Here is a 17,531-nt window from a genome sequence, read left to right as displayed (position 1 = left end):
TGGGCGCGCAAACCTGGCGACAGCGTTTCTTCTGTGGTGTGTTCCTGCTGCAGGCCCTTTTCCCCTCCCATTCCTTCGTGTAGTCAGTCAATGAAATATTTATTGAGCAGGTTTATGAAAGTCCAGGCACTGTTTTTAGCGGCCGGGGTAGAACATTGAACAGAGTTAGACTCTGGCCGCCTGGAACTTAAATTCTGAAAGAGATGTGGGCTGTAAACAGATACCGGCGTTAAGAGTTCCAAGAAGAAATAAAACAGGGCCCAGAGTGACAGACAGTGCCATTCTAAATAGAAGGATGCCAGAATGCCTCTCTCCGGGGTAACTGGTGGTGGACATTGGGGAGGGTATGTGTTGTACTGAGCACTGGGTATTTTTTAAGACCGATGAGTCACAAACCTGTACCCCTGAAACAAATACTACATTATATGTTAATTAATTTAAATTTTTAAAAATGAAAAATAAAATAGGGAGAGGTCACAGAAAAAAAAAGAATGCCTCGCTCAAGTGGCGTTATTCTAGTAAAAGTTCTGGAAAAGTGAGGCAGTGTCCTACGTAAATCCCAAGGGAGAAGCAGTGTGAGCCTAGGACTCGACCACACAGGTTTGGCCTCTAACAGGAAGCCGAGAGGAGAGCAGTGTGGCTGTGAGAAGTGGGGGAGAAGACCCAGTACCCAGTACTGTGCATGTAGATTAGTGGTTCCCAAAGTGGGGTCCCCTGGCTGCATCAACATCAGATGGAATGGTTCAAACTGATTAGAGAGGCAAAAATGCAAAGTATCAGCCCCACCCAGACCTACTGAATCAAAATTCTAGGGACACAACAGTCTTGCCCTCCACAAGATGCCGATGGTCAGGTTTGAGAACCACTGATGTAGAGCCTTGTAGGCCATTGGAAAAACTTGGAATTTTATTATGAAATAAGAAACTGCTGGAGATTCTTGAGCGAAGAAATAACAACCTGATTCAATACTAAAAAGTCAGTCTACACTAGCTGCTGTGTTGAAGATAGTCTTTACAAGGTCAAGGGCAGCGATTGCAGCACTCCAGTTGAGAAGTGCTGGCTTCACCAGGGTGGTAGGGGTAAAGGCAATGAACAGTGGTTCCAGTCTGAATGTATTTTTAAGGTAGAGTGGGAGTTGCTAACTGACTGGATATGGAAAGTGAGAGAGAGGCGTAAAGGATAACACCCAAGATGTTTGGCTTCCGTAACTGTAAAAATGAAAGGTACAGGTTTGAAGGGTGGTTCTGGACATACTAAATAGGAATGGCTGTATTAGTCCACTTCAGTGCCATAATAAAACGCCACAGACTGTGTGACTTAAACAACAGAAATTTATTTTCCCACGACTCTGGAGGTTGGAAGTCCAAGATCAAAGTCCTGCTCTCTTCCTGGCTTGCAGATTACCAACCTCTTGCTTCCTTGCCGTGTCCTCACTGTGGGGTTGAGGGAAGGGCAAGAACTCTGGTGTCTTTTCCTCTTCACATAAGGACACCAACCCTTCCAGATTAGGGCCCACCCTTATGACTTCATTTATATTTTATCACTTCCTTACAGGTTCTGTCTCCAAATACAGTTCACAACTGCAGTTAGGGATTCAACATACAGGTTTTGGGGAGAATACAATTCTGTCCATAGCAGTGTGCTATTAGACAATTAAATAAAATGTCAAGAAGGCAGTTGGATATAAGCCTGAAGTTCAGGGACCAAGAAATCTAACTTTGGGAACTGTCAACATATGTATGGTACAGAAGCTATAGAACTGATGGAGGCTGCCTAGGGAATGAATGTAGGTAAAGAAAAGTTTGGGTTACATTTCACAGTGAAGAGGCTGGAAGGTAGAGAATTGGGGCAACACAAGGAGTCAAGGAGCAATCAGAGAGGTAGGGAAATGAGGAGACCTGGAAGTCCTGCTTTCATTTGATGGCATTTCAAGGTAGAGGAAGTGATCAGCTGTATTAGACACTGCTGATCAGCTTAGCAAATTGAAGACTGAAATTCAGCCATAGAATTTGCAGTGTAGAGATCAGTTCTCAGCTAAATGGCTTTCAGTAAATTGAAGGTTTTTTGGTCCCTGCTGTAAATGAATTTCACTCAAGAAGTGGAGGAACTATAGCTTTAAAACTGGATTTTCCATTTTTCAATTTTCCATCTGATTAAAGTACCATGTAAAAATCTTGGAAAACAGAGAAAAGCATTGCGAAGGCTATTTAAATCATACATAATATCACCCCTAGCTATTTACATTTTGGTTTATTTTCTTCCAGGCTTTTTTTTTTTTTCTGCAAGTAGGTGTTTTTACACCACAAAGATGTTACTTGGACATATGATTTTATAATCCTCCTAACTTAAGCTTCTTTCACCCTTTGTTAGAATGAGTGTTTAATGACTTTAATTTTTCATGGTATCACAATATCATGATTTATTTAGCCAAACCCTAATTTGTGGGCATTGGAGTATTTATAATTTACCCTATTATATAAATAGTTCTGTGATGAATATCATTGGATATAAATCTTTAACTGTATCTTGGATTATTTTCCCAAGTCAAGTTCTGAGAAATAGAAATACTGGGTTAAACATATGGCCTTTTTAAAAGTTCTTACTGCCAAACCTGCTTAATTTTAGTGAAGGAGGTGATGAGGAAAAATGGCTACTCTAACATTTTCATAATTAAAAAATATTTTGTGAACTAATATTTGACAAGAATACTCCATGGGGAAAGCATAATCTCTTCACTAAATAGTGTTGGAGAAACTAGACAATCACAAGCAGAAGAACGAAGTTGGACCCCACAAAAATCAACTCTAACTGGATTGTAGACTTAAATATAAAATCTGAGACCATATAAAACTCCTAAAAGAAAACATAGGGAAAAAACTCCTTAACATTGCTCTTGGCAACAATTTTTGGATGTGATACCAAAAGCACAAGAAACAAAGACAAAAATAAATAAACGGGACTACAATAAACAAAAAAGTTTCTGCATAGCAAAAGAAACAATCACAAAATGAAAAGGCAATTTACAAAATGGGAGGAAATATTTTCAAACTATGTATTTGATAAATGGTTAATATCCCAAAATAGATTTTTAAAAACTCAATAGCATTAACTCAACTTTACAGCATAAAAATACACAATCCAATTTAAAAATGGGCAGAAGAACTGAATGTTTTTCCAAAGAAGACATACAAATGGTCAACTGATACATGAAAAGATGCTCGACATCACTAATCATCAAGGAAATGCAAAATAAAACTCCAATGAGCTATCACCCCACACCTGTTAGAATGGCTATAAGGTATAACAGATGTTGGCAAGGATGTGGAGAAAAGGGAGCCCTGGTGCCCTGTTGGTGGGAATATAAATTGGTGCAGCCACTATGGAAGACAGTATGGAGGTTCCTCAAAAAATTAGAACTACTATATGATCCAGCAAACTCACTTCTGGGTATTATCCTAAAGAAATGAAAACAGGGTCTCAAAGAAATATCTGCACTCCCATGTTTATTACAGCATTATTCACTATAGCCAAGATATGAAAACAACCCGTTTGTGAATGCATGAATAGATAAAGAAGATGCGGTGCATATATATATACAATGAAATAGCCATGAGAAAAAGGAAAATCCTGACATTTGAGACAAAATGGATGGACTTTGAAGGCATTATGCTAAGGAAAGTCAGATGGAGAAAGATAAATATTGTGAAATTTAAAACTATCTGGACTCACAGAAACAGAGTAGTGGTGGTTACCAGGGGCTGAGGGGGTGGAGGAAATAGGGAGTTGCTGGTCAAGGAATAATATTTCCAGTTAGGAAATAAATAAGTTCTAGGGGCTAATCTGTAAGATAGTGATTACAGTTGATAATACTATATTATAGGCTTGAAAGTTGCTAAGACAGATCTTAATGTTCTCACCAAAATGAAGAAATGGAAGTCATGTGATATGATGGATAACCCTATGGTGTTAATCATACTGCAATATATAAGTGTATCAGCTCAACAGATTGTATACCTCAAGCTTACACAATGTTATATGTTAATTTTATCTCGATAGAGCTGGGGGGGATGTATTTTGTAATAGGCAAAAACACCCACATTTATCATAAAAGTTTAAAAATTACATATAAGCAAAAATAATAACCAACCATAACTCCACACTTGAGTGACATATATATCCTCCCGATGCTTTTTTTCTATTTTAAAGCAAAAAGTGGGATCATACTATACATCTCATGTTTCTTTCTTTTTTTTTTTTTTTAAAGATTTTATTTATTTATTTAACAGAGAGAGAGACAGCCAGCGAGAGAGGGAACACAAGCAGGGGCAGTGGGAGAGGAAGAAGCAGGCTCCCAGCAGAGGAGTCTGATATGGGACTTGATCCCAGAATGCCAGGATCATGCCCAGAGCCGAAGGCAGACGCCTAACGACTGCACCACCCAGGCACCCCTGTAACTTGCTTTCTTTTAGTCAGTAACACATGGTGAAGAGTTTCATTGTATGGATATATACTAGTTTATTTGCTCAGTCCCTGTGATGGTTCATTTTATGTGTCAACCTGGCTAGATTATGGTATCCAGTTGTTTGGTCAAACAGCAGCTTAGATGTTGCTATTAAGTTAGTTTTAAAATATAATTAACATTTACAAGCAGTAGACTTTAAGTAAAGCAAAATATCTTCAATAATGTGGGTGGGCCGCATCCATTCAGCTGAAGACCCCAAGAGCAAAGACAGGTTTCCCAAGGATAAAGGAATTCTGCAACACCAGAGTTTTGCCTCTCTGGAGAAGCCTAATACAGAGTTTGGTAAAGGAAAGTGGGAGGCTGCTATAACAAATACCTAAATATGGGACCTAGAGCATGTTATGCTAAGTAAAATAAGTCAGACAGAAAAAGACAAACCCCTTACGATTTTACTTATATGCAGAATCTAAAAACAAAAAACACAAATGAACCAAGACAAACAGAAACAGACCCATAAATACAGAGAATTAGTGATTGCCAGAGTAGAGTTGGGGGGAGTGGGCAACATAGGTGAAGGGGATTAAGAGGTACAAATTTCTAGCTATAAAATAAGTGCCAAGAATGAAAAGTCAATAGGGAATATAGTCAATAAAATTGTAATAACTCTGTATGTTGACAGTTGGTAACTACACTTATCATGGTGAGCATTTCATAATGTATAGAATCGTTGAATCACTATGTTGTACATCTGAAACTAATATATTTTTTCTTTAAAATCCCTTAACTTGTTTTATTTAGCTTATTTTTTAATTTTTTAGTATGTTAGTCACCATACAGTATACCCCTAGTTTTTGATGTAAAGTTCCATGATTTCGTTATTTGCGTATAATACCCAGTGCACCATGCAATACGTGCCCTCCTTACTACCCATCACCAGCCTATCCCAAACCCCCACCCCCTCCCCTCTGAAGCCCTGTTTGTTTCCCAGAGTCCATAGTCTCTCATGGTTCATTCCCCCTTCTGTTTACCCCCCCCCTTTCTTTTTTTTTTTTTTTTAAAGACTTTATTTATTTATTCGACAGAGATAGAGACAGCCAGCGAGAGAGGGAACACAAGCAGGGGGAGTGGGAGAGGAAGAAGCAGGCTCATAGCGAGGAGCCTGATGTGGGGCTCGATCCCAGAACGCCAGGATCACGCCCTGAGCCGAAGGCAGACGCTTAACCGCTGTGCCACCCAGGCGCCCCTACCCCCCCCTTTCTTTTTCCCTTTCTTCTCCTACCGATCTTCCTGCTTCTTATGTTCCATAAATGAGTGAAACCATATGAAACTAATATATTTTGTCAACTATAGTTCAATTTTAAATATTTTTAAATAAAAATGTGGGAGCAGCTTTAGAATTGGGTAATGGGTAGAGGATGGGGGAATTTTGAGATGCAGCATAGAAAAAGCCTAGATTGTCTATTGTTAGAAACACAGACATTAAATGTGATTCTGGTGAGGTTCAGAGGGAAATGAGGAAAGTGAATTGGAAACTACAGGAAAGGTGATCCTTGTTATAAAGTGGCAGAGAGCTTGACTACATTGTGCTCTTTTGGGTGGAAGGTAGAAGTTGTAAGCAATGAAGCTGGATATTTAGCAAAGGTTGGATATTTAGCAAAGGTGTGGCCTGCTAATAGTAAAATGTGACAGGAAAAAAATAAATTGAAGAAGGAACTGTGAAGCAAAAAGGAACTAGAATTTGAAGATTTGGGAAATTCTCAGCCTGTCAGTATCGCAAATAATGGGAAAGTATGCTCTGAAGAAAACACGAATGCTGTGGCTGGACAACCATTTGCTAAAGATATTAGGCTTGTGATCCATGGACCCAGTAAACTATCTCAGCAGAAACACTGATGGCTTGGAAGGGGACAGAAATGGGATGAAAGGCAGGTTGTCAGATTTTTGTGATTCTGCAGGCAGGAGAAGAACCGATAGAACTATTTGGCTGTAGACATGTTACCCTTCAAGAGGGAAAAATGATTTGAGGGCAGCTCAGAGGCCCCCCAAAGAGGACAGACCCAGGATGCAAGTCTGCTGAGTCTTTGGGCCACCTCCTTGGTTGTGAGGGGCAGTGTCACCACCCCAGCAGGCTCCTCAGAACAGAGCATGGAGGTTGTGAAGATTATTTTCAAGTCTTAAAATCCAGTGGAACTTGCCCTACTAGGTTTCATACTTGCTTGGGACTCATGCCCCCCTTTTCCTTCTGACCTCTCCCTTCTGGAATGGAAATGTTCAACCTCTGCCTATCCTACCACTGTGTTCTAGAAGCAGATCACTAGTCTGGTTTCAGGGGTTCCCAGATGGAAAGGAATCTTGCTCCAGCATGAATCCTACCCCAGGTCTTCCCCATAACTGGTCTGAATGACTTAAATGAGAGTTTAATTGGTGGTATGTGGATGAAATACTGGCCTTAGAGGTGATGCTAGAATGATGAAGACTTTGGAGGATGTTGGGATTGGCTTCCCATGCGGGAAGGATGTAACTTTTTAGGGGTCACAGGTTGAGACGGTAATGGGTTTGTTTCCCCCAAAAAAGATTTTTTTGAGGTCCTAATTTCCAGTACCTCAGAATGTGACCTTGATGGAAATACGGTCTTTACAGATGCAATCAAGTTAAAATAAGGGCTCTTAGGGTGGGCCCTAATCCATTACGACTGGTGTCCTTATAAAAAACGGAAACACAGAGGGACACCACCACATGAAGATGTTACTTGTGTTGCCATAAGCCAAGGAATGCTTGGGGCTACCAGAAGCTACAAGAGGCAAGGAAGGATTCCCTTACAGGTTTCAGAGGGAGCATGGTCCTACTGACACCTTGATTCCAGGCTTCTAGCCTCCAGAGCAGAGGCAACAAATTTGTTATAAGCCCCCTACTTTTAATACTTTGTTACAACAGCCCTTATTGTTGGGACATATAGAACCTCAATTTTGGGCTTTTCTAGATAAACCTTAGCACATCTGCAATCATTTCCACAGGGTTAATTCTTAGAGAATTGCTGGCTGAGAGGATATACAAGATTCTGAGCCTTTTTGACTTGCATCACTAAGTTGCCCTCTAGATGAAGGTATTAATTTAAACGATCTCTAATACCGTGGGAGCACCCATTCCTTAAACTCTGATAGTAGGCTTTTTTTTTTTTTTTAATCACTGTTAACTTCTGATTTGGATAACTGAAGTGTCCATTAAAAGACATGCCAGAGCATGTTGGGTTAGGATTACAGACATATCCTGGGAAGATTTAGTTGCAATGTTTCCCAGGTCAGTCTGTGCTTGGTCTCCTAGAAAGTGGTCAACTCAGGCAAAGGAGGGAAAACTGAGAACACACTGTCCAAGAACAGATCGGGACAAATCAATCACAGTGGAAATAAATATCAGCTTTATTAACACTCAAAGTGCCATTCATTTATATTCATTCCAAAGTCCAGAAGGTTACTCAGAGTAAGCCTTTGCACCACAATCTTTCAAAAAAATGAACATGTAAGAAAAAGCAATTTTCATTGTGCTAATTATTGCAGGCCTTCATGCACGATAAATCTAAACAAAGATGTGAGCCAACAATATACAAATTTCCATATAAACAAAGTCATTGATCACTAACAAAATATAAACATGGTTTCTTTCACATTAGATTTAAAAAAAAAAAAAGCTATTTACCAGCAAGAAAAAATAAGTACAAAAAACTGTAAAACTCAGAAATTTTATACATTTTTACAAGCACAATTTTGAATGAACAACACAAAGTCAAAATGTGCATGAAATGTGGCACATACCACACTGTATCTGGCTTCTGGTAGGTTTTTCTAATCATACCGGCTCCTTATAACATAATACACTTAGTGACATTCAACTTCAACAGTGGACTTTATTCCTAATACAAATAATTTTTACGTGGTACCGCATATTAAAAACAAGGTTTTCCTTAAGTACAATAACATTGTCAGACTGGAAATTTAATTTCCAATTCTTTTTCTGCCAGTTACTTAAAATACACAGTACAGTCTAAAGACACAACAATGTATGTTCAAACATTTCTAAACCAATTTATAGTCAATTACAAAAGATCACAATATGTCAATGTACTGTTTTATAAATGCAGTCTGACTTTGCCCAGTAAGAGAAAAACTCAAAGTTGAAATCTTTAGGGTAGAATATAGGAAATATTCAAACAGGCCAACAGCAATTGGAGATATAAAAAATCCTGACATCTCTTCAAGACAATTTAGTTTCAATATTTTGATAATTCAAAGGCCATTTTAATGGACAGTGTGTTTTTGCTACTGCCTTAAAACCTATTTTTCCTCTTAATTTGCATTTCACAGAATTCTCAGAAGAGAATTCAATGCCCTTCCTTGCAAGAGTATTTTAGTTGATATCTAAGTAAATTTGCATCCAATTCTGGAAATACAAATACATTTTAAATGGTTAAAAACAAAATTAAAAAAATATTTTTGATCAGCCAGCTGAAAATATATTCATATAGTAAATAATCTCTCAGAAAGCTTTTATATATATTTAATTATTCTAACTAAACAGTACCCTTATAAAACAAGTTCATAAAAATGTAGAAATGAAATTAAAATAAGAAATTACTGGGATATATACATGTGCCTACAGACAGACAAAGACATCTCCACACACACATCCCCTGATACGCAGAGTTACAAGCATACTTTCAACTTAGTCATGGATTTTAGAATACATATAAAATCAGAAAGTGATGTTGAACTCCTGAGTTCTTCAACAAAGATAGAACCATAGTTAAGTATACTTTGTAAAAGCAAGAAGGTCCATTTAAGTCAGTAATAGCAGTGCAGTTACTGATGGCTACATCTTAAAAGAAGTTAAAACATAAAGACACAGACAGTAGTTCAATGCACGCATTCATGATACTCATACACCCATCAACAATTATTGGTCAGAGTAGTAAATCAGTGTACAAATTAAACATTTCCAAAAATGTGCAAAAGTCAACTCTGATAGGAAAAAAACATCTTTGTACATAATTATAAACTGCCCAGCATTCAACTGAGATTAAAAACGTTTACAGAGAGAAACTATTTAATAGATTAAATATAGACAATTTAATGGCTACATTAAAAAATGTACATTAGGTCAGAGGGTAAATTTACAAATTGATAATCATAGTTTGCAACAATTAAAAGTTTATTCTCAAATTTATCCAAGTTTACTTTTATTTACAATGATATTTGAATAAAAAGAACCATGTGAAATGTAAGAGATGTCAGACATTAAAAGTATTTTTGGTATTAACTCTTATAATACTTCAGAATGCAGGGTAGCAAATTTTAAAACCAATAGCAATAGAAAAAATGTAAACTTTTTACTTACTAATTAAGATTGTATTACAAACAACTGTTTGTTTTTAAAGAAGTATTCTTATCCATAGACACTGTACTTGCACGTGAACAGGGTATATTGCAAGGGTTTGGCCCACTTTCCTTTGCCCATAAGCCTTTCCAACTCAAATGTTTCCACTAGTCCTCTCTTCTTATTTCAGGTGGAAAAAAGTCTTTGGAAAAATGAGAATATGTCAAATCCACTTTGGAGCCTAAGTATCTAATAGAGCTTAAGATGTGACTCTCTTAACTTATCTCTCCCCTCCAAGTAATGCTTATGCTAAAATCACCACTAGTTACATGTGTTGGGTTTTTTTTTTTAATTCTAAAAATATATAAATAAATGAACACAAAAGTGCTTTTCAGTATAGTCACAAACTTTACCGTTCTCAACTGGCATGAAGGGACTCAGAAATCCTTATCTGGGAACAAATTCTGCATGTATACTGGAGAACAGGCTCTTCCTTACGTTCCAAAATGTCCATGGCACAAAGCAGACATCAGCCCATAACCTACTTTTCTTCACAGCTTTCCTAAAATGCCCCTCAAGTCAAACACAAGTTCATAAATGTTAAGACACTAGGAAGAAAGTATGCCACCAACCTGAGGCATCATATGTCAACGTATATGTATATGCATCTATGGTCAAATGACCGTAAGATTGGCACACGTACAAGCTCAAATTTGTAATGTTTATGTAGTTCTATAATAGCTGAAGTTCTGTATGTCTAAATGCAAACACCGAGCACCTGTCTTTTTACTTGAAGGACAGATTGGGATACAAATTCTACAAGTACCTGTTTTAACATGTTTATACTATTAGCTTACAGGTGGGCAGAAGTAACAGTGATAATCATTTTGGCTATGTGTGCAGGGAATATAAAAGCTTTGGTTTAAAGTGATTCTGATAATACAGATTGTAAATACAAACAAGGAGTCATCAGGCATAGGAAATAACAGTACTCACTGACTCAATGCCTTTGCTGTTATTAACAAAAATATCACATTACAATCAATTTAAATGCATAATTATAAAAAATATGAAGAATTACATATGAGACTGTATACAGGCAACAAATAAAAATGTATTCTCTTCAACTATGACTCCTCCCTCAACTTTCTGAAACTGAACCATGTCCGCTCTATCACCAAGAAGATTCTCTAGACTCCCCTGAAAGCTCATCACCATCTACAGCTCTGAAAGGTGAGTATGGAGAGATGGTTGGCCCTGATACTTCCCATACCTATTATGGCATCCTGTCCAGACTGTGGCAGAAGTCAAAGCAAAGCTAAAGACAACTATAAAGTAGGAACAGTGGCTTCACAGCACGTCTCCCCTAGCCAACCAAAAAGAGGTATAAGACAATTTCCTTTTGAACACTTGGTAAGCTAAGGAAGCTTGTTTTCATAATGTCTGGAAGAATTTCTATTCCAAATAGCTCATTAAGAACTATGCAAAATCAATTATTTTCTATTTCAGAATTATATATAAGCTCACTATTATACACACATATAAATTCAATTTTAATCTACTTTTACCAACCAAGAGCTTGGCAATTTACAATAAATACCTTTATTAAACAATCACTTGTACTAGCTACTTGTGGAAAATGTGCTGGCGTTCCTACCCGAAGACAATTACTCTCATCCATCATCAGTAGGTCATACACATTTCAGTTGTTCTTCTAAGAACAGAGACTAATCTAATTGAATATTCATCCTTTCCTTTCCTTCCCACCCTGCCCCAACTCCCAAACACACACACACACACACACACACACACACACACACACACACACGTGCACACACGCGCGCACACACACATTCTCTCTCTCTTCACAGAAAAGTAAGCTAGAGCTTTAGTCAAAATGTTAGTTAAGAAGTAAGGATCAGAACTGTTATCCCTGGATTCCTTGCACATTGCCCTAAGTCTCATTGCCTTAACATTTGTAAACCATTTAAATGACCTCTTTAGGGCAAAATTAACCATTCTAGCTCTGCTATGAAAATCATAACTGAACCATGATATACAAAGAATTTGGACAGCCAATGTGATTGAAAGTCAAGTTACCAAAATGCGAAACAATTTGCTATGTCTCTTTAGAATCAGAATACCTCTTTCTATCCTTATTGTAGGCATTCACGTCTAGTGGAGACTGCAGTGTGTCTATCACAGACTAATGCTAATGTTTCTCTTTGAACATATATATATGTAAAATATGGACATATATACATATATTTACATATATATATGTAAAACAAAAAGAGGTAGAGAAGGGTAGGAGGAGGAAGCAGGCATTAAGAAAGGTTTATGGGCCAGTATACAGTCCTAAGGCCAAATGAACTCTTGAAGCCTATTGATTTTGGAAAAACCTTCACTGCGGTGGGTAACTTGAATTATTATTGATATAAAATAAAATTAAGGCATACAGAGAAAAAGGCACTACCAAAAATGAACAATTAAGTTGCTTTTCATTAACACTTAATCAATCTTAAAATTCAAATAAATACGAGCATTACATTTGTAAAAAGGCAAAACTTAATACAACAATAAGGTCTCAAGAAACTGTCCTGATCCTAGCATATGTAACACTGTTGAAAGAATTCAACTTCTATCAAATGTTTTGGGCATTTTAACAATTTAGATTTAAAAAAAAAAAAAAAGTTTTCCCTTTAAAAGAAAAAGCAGGGGGAAAAAATCTCACTATGTTATGGGATATATGCCCCTCACCACTAGAACTGAGTAGGGGCTGGACTTTTATATAAGGGGGAGTCCTGAGACAGAGGCCGCCTGAACTATGGGGTCCCTCCAATTTGGGGATACTTTTAATCCCTGTTAATGGCATTTTAGTTTATAACAGCCAATGATTGCCCAAAATTGCTTTCCCTTCATTTCATAAAAAACAGCAACATTTTAAAACACCACTGCTGAACTTTCAGAGTTAGGGTATGCCATAAAATAAGTCTGTTTGCCCATGTTCCTCCTAGACTGTGACCTACTCAAGGATAAGTTAATCTTGTACCTGACAAATAGGCCACAATTATTGAATAAGCAAGTGAAAAAGATTCACCCTCTTTAAAAGAAATTGATAGATTCCTATACTTGACTGACAACCAGGTGGTTCTGTATCAAGCTATTGGTCTCTAGGCCGCAAATGAAACCACTGGCACAGAGCTCTGCTGTGGCTCAAAGAGTTCGCATCTGACAAATATCTTGGCTTTTGCACCCAAGCTTGGTCGTCCCTATAAACTACCCAGATTTGATTTTCTTAGTGATTTCACATATCTTATAACAACTCCATCTCAGAAGTACTACAGACCAGACCTGACATATGTAAGAGCTAAAACAGCAGAGAGCTCTTAAAAAAAAAGTAATAATTACACCTTTTTAATGTACTTTCCATTGGGAATAAAATAATGGCTCTCTCAAGTGAAAGCCAATTCAATTTACTCTGAAATAAGTTTTAACTTTCCTTTTACATTTCAGCCTGTGCATTAACATTTCAATCTCTTCTATAAATTATATAAGGTTGACTGCCTTTGAGAACTTTCTAAGGCGATCGTCTTTAACCATTTTCAAGTTAGAAACATGTTCTGTAAAAGAGAAAAATTGAAAAATTTTCAAGATAGTCATACTGAAAATTTCAAAGTCTGTATACTTTTAAATACATTTTAAAGAATTACCAACCATCAAAATTTCCATTAGTCATTACGATATTTTTCAACCCTTTTATTCAATACAGTTTGTTTGCAATGTAAAAGATCTTATATTTGGTCCAAGCCTAAGTCATGCCATTTTGAATCTCTCAAGGCCTAAGTAGAAATATATTTCCTGAAAAGCACATATAAGACTGCTAGTGAATCTTCTCCAGCACCAAAAAGTCTGCCACTATCAAAGCAGAATGCATTTTAAAGGCACAAAGTCAGCAGTCTGGCCATTTTCCAGCCTCAGCAAAGAAACATTACAGTATAGAAGAATCAGTTGTGCATTTAAAAAACAAAATACATTTAGAGTCACTTTTAAAAGCTCAAATTTCATTTGTTGATTCATACCATTAGAAAGAAAAAAATTGGAGTGTCATATTTAACTGCCCCTAATAAAGGGGTTTCCTTTCAAAAAAAATTTTTTAAATTTACTTTTGGTCTTTCATACCTCATCCCACTTCAAGCTTTTTTGTTCTAGTAGTTGCTATATATATTAACTTTTATTGTCATTTTTGGTACCTTTACAACTTGTTTGAAATAAATTCACATCACATTTTATATAATAATTCTGTAAACTATTAGTCTATTTTTAAGTCTTTACATAAAGAACAATACTTTCCCATATTTTTCTTATAAAACAAAGGTCTTCTGCAGCAGTGTTAAAGGAGTAGTTTCTTTTCAGGTGGTTTTATCTTCCATAGCATTTAGAGATGAAAAAAGAGACTGGAAAAAGCAAACGATTTTGCCTTGGGCTTCACAGCCCCCCAAGATTTCTCTCTAAAGAACACCTGTCTCATATTCTGCACTGCTGGTTACCCTGGCAGACCAAAAATGAGCTAAAAGGAAATCAAAACCACACAAGACAAAGGAATGAAGGAAAAGCCCACTGGTCCAGATACCATGATCTTGCTCAAGCAGAAGAGATGCCTTCAGTCATAAAAGATAAATTATGATAGATCCACATCCTTGGGGACTATGTTTATAGCAAAGATTTGGCAGTTGATTTTCAAGGGGGAGGGGCCACTAATTCATATTCTTCCTTGCAAGCTGCTTCCTTTGATTATAAAGGTATGGGAGAAGCTTTGACAACCATATTTGTGCTTTGACTTTTTCTCACACTAGCTAGTGGAATTTCATATATTCCTACAGAAAATGCCAGATAGGACCTTGATACAGGAAACCAAGATCTACCTAACTTCAGAAACAAAGTATTTTAAGAGAGTCCCTAGAAGAGCATACCTTTTAACAGAAAATAAAATACCAGAGTCCCTTATGAATCCCATGAAAGGCTTCACATTTGGGGCCTCCAGAAAGACTACTATTTCCTAACCTTTAAAAGTACTTAGCACTTGCTTTATTATGCTGAAACAAACTGCAAGTAGCTAAATTACTGCCACTATTCATATTTTTCAGTAGCACAAGTCCATTAGAGATAGTGGGAGTTTCCCAGCTGCCTCTTTCCACTGGATGTCCTTGCTTTTGGTGGATATGTTATACTAGAAATACTTGGCAGTTTTAAACCTTCCTATAAAGTAGTTAATACTTTGTTTTGATATGCTTTTCTTTTCCCACACTTATGAACTGATTTTTGAGGAAAGAATATATCCAGATGGCTGGGTTTAATAGGCTCCATGTTTAAATTCATTTTGTTTCTACAGTGGAAGTTACTGATTTGGGTGTAATACACAGCTGGTAAGGAAAGGATTACTATTTGGTATCTGTTGAGATTGTTCACCCTTGACTTGAAGTAGTGGTATCTGCTCTTGTAAAACCTTTATTATGCATTACATCACTTTCTCTCTGAAATTTACCTTTTGCAAGGAACCTGCTCTGTAAATGGCTATTTTCAGTTTATAACTGGGGCTGGTCTTTGCATCAGGTTCTCAACTTCGGCACTTTCGACATTTTGGGCAGGATAATTCTTTGTTGGCAAATGGGGATGCTGTATTTGTATAGTGTAGTTTTTTTGGTGGCATCCCTGGCCTCAGACTACCCAGTGCCACTAGCATCCTTCTAGTCGTGACATGAAAAATTGTCTCCAGGCATTGCCAAATGCAAAGCAAAATGATCCCCACCCGACACTTGAGAACCAGTTTTACACGGTAACTATTCTGTGATCCCAAGAACAAGGATTTTTATCTCATAACACTAGCTTTCACATGTGGATACTCCAAGTTAAATTCTTAGTTCCCAAAGAATGTTATCTATGGGGAATCAGGAGCTAGAAATAGGAAAATGTAGTATACATGATTTTGATTATTTCTCTTTTCCTTTAATTTTGGGACTTTCTCCCTCCAATAAAGACCATAGTTTAAAAAATACTAAACAACATTTAGTTCTTCTTTTCATTATTTCTATTAACTGGCAAATGTGGATTCTTCTGCCCACACACTGAATTAGAGTAATCTCTTTTTGCCTTTTAATTTGGATTTGCTCACTGACTTCCCATATCTGCTTTACTCTGAAATAGTACCTTTTTTTTTTTTTAAAGCAGAAAGCTATCCCTCAAGGTTTATAGATTCCAGTAACATGGATCTATTATAGTGTATTTGCCTATTATACTGGTTAGGATTAACAAATAAACATACCTCTCAGAGATTCATATTTTCTATCAAGATTCCTACTGAGCAAAAAGCTTGGTAGACAGAGGTTAGGATCTAAAGAATACAGATATAAGAAGGAACCTATATTCTTTAAGTTGAGTACCTACCCTAAACTCAAGTTTAGGGCTCAACCCCACAAATGAGGACCTATTTTAAATACTAATCACTAAAAACTACAAATCATACATCATTTTCTTCTCCTTGTTTTCCATGTCTCCCCAACACCACCAATCTGTTAGTGACATGGGGAAAGACTCTGCAATCCTTAGGTATTCTAAATGATTTGTACTAAAAAGAGCAACTATGTACTAAAGTGCTTTATCTCTCTGAACCACATCAGTACATTATAAAAAATTAAAAAAAAAAAAGGGAGTTTCAAGTTCTTGTAAGGGAAAAAAAAGATTAAATATAAAAAATTTAGGTTACTATTATTATTAAACAATTTAACCAAGAATCAAGAGAAATACTTTCCCTCTTGTCTTTTTTTCTCCCCATCTCTCTTTTTTATAAAAAAGAAAAGTGCAGTCAGAGAGAAGGTGAATGAATTGATGGGAGCTGCATAGAGGCACAGGAGAGGTTACTGGCTGCTAGTGATAATGCACAAACATGTGCCTTAACAGTTCATCAGCTGAAGGTCTCAGTTTGGCCTCTATAAAGATCCGTTTGAGGAAATCTCGAGTATAGTCTGAGACATGAGGTGGCAGCTTTGGGTTTGTTGGCTGAGTGGCGATTTTAAAGATGGCAGCCATAGCTTCGAATTCCGCCCAAGGAGGCTTTTCAGTTAGCATTTCCACCACAGTACAGCCCACACTCCTATGGGGGATAAAAAATTACACAAATAGTATCATCATGAAGGAAAGCCACTTAACTACAACATGAGAAACAGAACTGAAGTCTATTACATTGAAATACAACTTGATTTCAAGTTTAAAGTTTCATTAAAAGGTTGTAATTATATAAAACTATAATTTAAACATAAAAAATCAATGAAAATAAACCACGATTTAAGGACTAACTCAAATGGTTAGGCAAAGAACATCATTCATTTTATAACATTTGCTTTATATAATTCTCTAACTTGACATTAAATATAATTTTTTGTCTTCATCTTACAAAGAACACAAACATTAGAAATTCCATTTGCCTTCAGGTGCCTAAAATGAGTATCTATTAAACACATTTCTGGGTAGGAAGTAGGAAATAGCCATTTTATGTTCTAACTTAAAATTATTAAGCAATTAAAGATTAAGTTACATGATACTAACAAAAGAGATTAATAACTCTTAAAGTTCTTCAGGGAAATAAAACAAAGGTAGTTTTCTAATGCTGAAATTTGTTTTAGATGACATCTTTCCTAAACAAAGG

General features: G+C 36.6%; 1 protein-coding gene across 2 annotated transcripts in view; it reads right to left on the bottom strand.

The window, feature by feature from the left end:
- Positions 1-7,854: 7,854 nt before the first annotated feature.
- The window catches only part of MAP3K2 (mitogen-activated protein kinase kinase kinase 2), an 80,647-nt gene continuing 70,970 nt past the window's right edge, over positions 7,855-17,531 (bottom strand). For both annotated transcript variants that reach the window (XM_045777739.2, XM_045777740.2), the window contains exon 17: positions 7,855-16,979. In XM_045777739.2, coding sequence (XP_045633695.1) covers positions 16,754-16,979 — 226 coding nt within the window. In that variant the 3' untranslated portion in view covers positions 7,855-16,753. The remainder of the gene's footprint in view (positions 16,980-17,531) is intronic.

This window comes from Ursus americanus, chromosome 1 (genome assembly GCF_024610735.1).
Source record: "Ursus americanus isolate L20-20 chromosome 1, mUrsAme1.1.p, whole genome shotgun sequence".
Classification (NCBI taxonomy): domain Eukaryota; kingdom Metazoa; phylum Chordata; class Mammalia; order Carnivora; family Ursidae; genus Ursus; species Ursus americanus.
This window is presented reverse-complemented; position numbering and strand designations above follow the sequence as displayed.